This window comes from Sinocyclocheilus rhinocerous, unplaced genomic scaffold (genome assembly GCF_001515625.1).
Source record: "Sinocyclocheilus rhinocerous isolate Xijiao unplaced genomic scaffold, SAMN03320098_v1.1 scaffold831, whole genome shotgun sequence".
NCBI classification, from domain to species: domain Eukaryota; kingdom Metazoa; phylum Chordata; class Actinopteri; order Cypriniformes; family Cyprinidae; genus Sinocyclocheilus; species Sinocyclocheilus rhinocerous.
The window spans coordinates 627,562-633,513 of record NW_015641020.1 but is presented as its reverse complement, the minus strand read 5'-3'; the positions used below and the strand labels follow the sequence as shown (position 1 = coordinate 633,513).

Sequence of the window (5,952 nt, the reverse complement as noted above, 5' to 3'; positions counted from 1 at the left end):
CGACTTCCATGTAAGGGGACCCGCGGTGTATGTAGATATAAATTGCTCAATCTAAGGTATTAAAAACATAACGGTTCATTAAGTAAGGTCTTTATACACCTCTGAAAACATAGTTATGTATATTATATTGCATTTCTGTCAATAGATGTGTAAATATTACACATTGCACCTTTAAAACCATTATCGGCCGATTCCGATATCAGTCTGATAATATCGTGCATCCCAGTAATGATGCTAAAAATTGAGCTTTGAAATCACAGGAATAGATTACATTTTAAAATATTTCCAAATAGAAAACAGTTATTTTAAATAGTAAAAATGTCAACGCTTACGCGTTAACGCATGCGATTAATTTTACAATCCTTAACGCGTTCAAATTATTTAACGCAATTAACGCAAAATTACGGAAGCACAATTTTCTGAAAAAAGTTTTCAGTCCAGTGATCCAGTAAGCGAATGCATTCAAACAATCCGTCCAAAACAGCGCTAATATAAAGGAAACCAGGCTGATTACATCAGAGATTGCAGAGAGAACAGAGACTCGTGTTGCATTTTCAGTGAATTATTCATTCCAGCGTGTTTGGCTTTACAGTTTTTCTCAAATGCTAAAACACATTTCACAAACGTTTCCTCCGGGGGGGGAAGAAATTATAGAAATTAATACTTTTATTTAGCAAGGATGCTTTAAATTGTTCAAAAGTGATGATAAAGACGTTTATAATGTTACAAAAGATTTCTATTTCAGAAAAATGTTGTTCTTCTGAACTTTCTATTCATCAAAGAAATCTTTAAAAATTCTACGCTGTTTTCAACATAATAAGAAATGTTTTTTGAGCAGCAAATCAGAATATTGGAATGATTTCTGAAGGATCATGTGACTGGAGTAATGATGCTAAAAATTGAGCTTTGAAATCACAGGAATAGATTACATTTTAAAATATTTCCAAATAGAAAACAGTTATTTTAAATAGTAAAAATGTCAACGCTTACGCGTTAACGCATGCGATTAATTTTACAATCCTTAACGCGTTCAAAAGGAAACCAGGCTGATTACATCAGAGATTGCAGAGAGAACAGAGACTCGTGTTGCATTTTCAGTGAATTATTCATTCCAGCGTGTTTGGCTTTAAAACACGAGCTCTGTCAGCTGAACTCTCCTCCTGTCCACATTCAATTCTCACGGATCGACCGCGAACATGCGATCATACAGGATACAAATGCACACTTCACAAGATCTCACAACTGGAAGTTTGCAAGGTTTTTGAAATTAGATATTTATTAGACATTCAAAGATTTGTTTAAATGATATAAATGCGTATTTGCTGAATGCTGACGGCAAACAAGAAAGTATTACAATGTTTGCCTTTCTATTACTAATAATATAAAAGCAATCGTTATAATACTTTTTGTATACATTTTAATTCCTTTGTTTAACTGTTCTATCTGTCGGTTTTCGGATCACCAGTACACTGAACCGAGAACCGTTTCTTTCGGACACGTCCGATTTGAGAACCGATGAGCTGATGCTACTGCGCATGCGTGATTCAGCGTGAAGCTACCGAACAGATTGCCTACTATGACTGACACAGCACGTCTGAACCGAACTGGTTCTTTTGGACAACTGATTCTGTGCTAATGTTATGAGCGCGGGTAAAACGAAGACTTGAATGAAGGGCAATCTGGCGAAACGTAAGTTTATCTAATAACAAATAAATCGCAATGGATTATGTATAGTAAGTGGATTATGGTTTCTGCGCTGATGACAACTAATTTATTTACTTTAAATCTTCAAGACTTAAATCCTAGTATGCACATCACTGCCTGTTACTGTATTTGGGTGCTTAGTTGCAAAACTTAATTGTAAACTTTTCAGATCATGATGTAAGTTATGTAACTGACTGAAGTTATGATTACTGACTTTATATATTTGAATGTGTATTTTCATCCCGGCCCGGGACGATAGACTTGATATCATTACGTCATCGCGAATGACGTCATTACGTTAGGGCGTAAAAGAACCGATGAACCGTTTTTTTGAACCGGTTCATTGAAACGAACTGTCCGAAAGAACCGGTTCGCAGAAAAGAACCGGACTTCCCATCACTAGTGCTCAGGCGCTGCCGTTCTCAGCGCCGTCAAAATAAAAATGTCGCGCCGTCAAAATAAAAGACGCATCGGCCAAACAGGAAAACTTATCGGCCAATGCCGATATTTTAAAAAATGCCAAATATCGGCCGATATATCGGCCTTGGCGATATATCTGTCGACCACTAGTTTGAAGTTAAAGATATTAATAATTAGGTGAGTCTGAGATGTTTATTTGACAGTGATTTCACATTTCTTGCTTGTATGAAGGCTAAATATAAATAAAAGGTGAACATTAATTTATTTGTGCTGTTTTTTTTCTAAAAAATTAAATAGTTGAGGGTTCATAGACTTGGCAAATTCATTTTTCATAAGTTTGCAGACATCTGGGTGTTCTTGGCAGTTTTTATGAGGCTTTTTTTAATAGTGTTCATATCGATATCGGAATTATATCATATCGCCCGAAATTAAGAAATATATTGTGATATAAATTTTAGCCATATCGTCCAGCCCTACTCTGGAGGTAAAGATCTTGGAGGTTGGGCAGGGGGGAACCAGTAATCCTCTCAGCAGTCCTGACTGTCCGTTGTAGTCTCTTGATGTCTGATTTGGTAGCTGAACCAAACCAAACAGTTATAGATGAACACAGGACAGACTCAATGACAGCTGAGTAGAACAGTTTCAGCAGCTCCTGTGGCAGGTTGAATTTCCTCAGTTGGCGAAGGACAACCTCTGCTGGGCCTTTTTTTACAATAGAGTCAATGTGAGTGTCCCACTTCAGGTCCTGAGAGATGGTGGTGCCCAGGAACTTGAATGAATCTACTGCAGGCACAGTGCTGTTCATGATGGTGAGTGGGGGTAGTGCAGGGGGTTCCTCCTGAAGTCCACTATCATCTCCACTGTTTTGAGCGTGTTCAGCTCCAGGTTGTTGTGACTGCACCAGCCAGCCAGCCAGCTCTTTAACCTCCTGTCTGTAAGCAGACTCGTTTCCGTTGTGTGTGAGGCCGATGGTAGTGTCATGTGCATATTTCAGGAACACAGGGAAGAGTTGCATATTATATGCACCAATATAACAATATGCAGAAAAAAATGTACCTGCAGATATTTTCTTGCAAAAATGTTTTAATATATGATTAAATAGAGACAGTAGCTATGTTTCCATCCAAAGATGCGAATTTAACTTATGCGCAAAACTGGAATATCGCATATAACATTTGCGAATAAAGCACTGTTTCCATCCAACGAGTCAAAGAGAACAAAATGGTCACTTCCTGATAAACTGGCACTAAATATCTCTAAGAAAACTAGGAGAAGCCACTGAATATAATAATTTCCATATGTAATGTAATTATACAGAAATACTTTGATGACAGACTTTGCTCAGGCATTTCAGAACGACCAAAACAACATATAGATGCTGTGAACGAGTTAGTCAATCCACTGGTTAGTCAATTTATCCCGTCTCATAGCGCAAAGTCACATAACTTTTTCGATGCGCATGGTGGAATTTATTCGGTAAATGTGTTTCCATCGTAGTTTATGTGCATTTTTTCTTATGGGATAAAAAGTTTATCCTACTCAGTTAACTAGTTAAAGACCTTGGTTGGGAAATAATTATAATAATAAATAGAATAAATTCTAAAAATGCGCATAAAATACTTATGTGCATTTTTAGAATTTATGCGCATCTTGCCGTTTCCATCCAGCGTTTTTTTATGCGATAATCCAAAATGCGCATAAAAATAGGTGGATGGAAACATAGCTAATGTTGACACAAGCAAATTATTTCCCAACCAAGGTCTTTAACTAGTTAAAGATTTGGTGATGAATAGAACCACTGTGCTAGTCCACTAGCTAGACCAGCACCCAACCTAGCATGGAAATTCAATTGATCTTTTCAGTATGCCATTCTCTTAGCTTCTGTCGCCATCTGTCTTGCAGGTCGTCACGCAGAGGACATCTTTGGAGAGCTGTTTAATGAAGCCAACCGTTTCTACATGCGTATGAATAACCTGCAAGAGAGAGTGGACCTGCTGGCTATCAAAGTGACCCAGCTGGACTCCACCGTGGAAGAGGGTAACATCAAGCGTTAAGCTTAATCTCTGCATCATCTCCAGATCTTATCAAGCTTTCAGCTGTAGCAGCTAGCAGCTGGAGAGAGGCTGAGAGAGAGCGCGTTTGCCTTCGAGTGCTGTCCTCTATAATGGTCTTCTTTTAGCCTGTAGTTAGAGGGATGACCCAGCTTTCTCTGCCATGAAAGGGAGAGACGTCAAACTGTATCACTTTACTCCTCCCTCTACTCCTCTCATCTCTTTCTTTTGTTCTTCTCTCTGGAATAGAAAAATCCAGTGTCTGGTCTGGTGGCACCGTCTCTTGTCTCAATAAATGAAACAGATAGCAGAGCTCAGCACGACTCTGATGTTAGGCTATGTATTTGACGGACATATGAAAAGAGATTTTTATCTTTAAACGCCCTGTTCTTGTGCAAAATAAAGATTAGGGCCACATTACATGTTCTAACGATGTCCTCGTCTATTTAAAACAATCAGCCCATCTGTGATCGATAACTGGAGAGCCAATGAGGAGGGTTTAATATGTTCCAGCTCCCCTGTGACCCCTCACTAACGGAGAAGAAACATCGACGTTTCTTTTAAAGTCTGAGTGTTCCATTATCACCTGATTCACAGTGAGCGATGACCTGATTCACAGAGAGTGTGTGTGTGTGTTTATAGCACTCTAATGTCTGTCTCAGGTCTGTCTGACCTGATGGTGATCTGGGGTTTATGTGTGCTGCATGTAGAATGGAGGGTTGGGAAGGAGATGGGCAGTGGGAGGAGGAGAAGAAGAATGAGATCTCTGAGGTCTCTGAATATCGAGACATCTCTCAGAGAGGAAGAGACAGAATATTGTGTGTGTTACCAGAAAGGGTGATGGGGTTTGCTGGCATTCATGGTTGTGTCTGATCCAAAAATGTCACCCCGTCCCCCACTTGACGTCCATTCTAATTATTAATTTATAACCAGCCATCCAGACTTAAAACTGAGCTTCTTTTGCACTCGAACAGACTGTACACAAAGACAAAAGAGATATTTAGAGATACAAAAAAGAGAGAACAAAATAAATAAATGAGGAAGAAAACTGAAACTAATAAAATGAGACATGTAGTCAGTGTGTGATTTGTAGAGCTGTATATTAGAGAGCAGTGCCTCATTAGATAATAATATGTGTTAGAACCAGGGTTATTATAGTTAACTAAAACTAAGAGTAAAATTACAACAACAACAAAAATTACAATAAATAATAAGCGTTAACAGAAATAAAATATTTTAAAAATATTTTTTTTCAGCTAGTAGCCAAAACAACATTTCTTATTGTCATTACGTTTAACAATGTAATAAAATAACTAAAATTAAAATAAGTAAATCTATATAATAATAATAATAATAATAAAAATGACAAAACATGAAACAAAATTACTAAAACATTAACTTAAACCTTTAAGATTAAAATGAAAACAGAAAATTTCAAACTATTAATATTATAAAATATTAATAAAAACTATAATAGTATCTCAGTGATACTAAAATAACACTGCTTAGTTCAGACGTTTTTTTTAATCAATAACATTCTGATTACAGGTGAATCTAACAGGAATCACTTCTAAATGAAAACGACAACCATTTTAAAGGGGTCATATGATGTTGCTAAAAATAACATTATTTTGTGTATTTGGTGTAATGAAATGTGTTTATGCGGTTTAAGGTTAAAAAAACACATTATTTTCCACATACTGTACATTATTGTTTCTCCTCTATGCCCCGCCTTTCTGAAACGCGTCGATTTTTACAAAGCTCATCGGCCTGAAAA

At 37.1% G+C, this 5,952-nt stretch overlaps 1 protein-coding gene across 2 annotated transcripts in view; it reads left to right on the top strand.

The window, feature by feature from the left end:
- Window positions 1–5,952, top strand: part of LOC107753944 (wiskott-Aldrich syndrome protein family member 3-like) — a 36,101-nt gene that overhangs the window by 21,520 nt on the left and 8,629 nt on the right. For both annotated transcript variants that reach the window (XM_016570233.1, XM_016570232.1), the window contains exon 3: window positions 4,027–4,161. In XM_016570233.1, coding sequence (XP_016425719.1) covers window positions 4,027–4,161 — 135 coding nt within the window. The remainder of the gene's footprint in view (window positions 1–4,026; window positions 4,162–5,952) is intronic.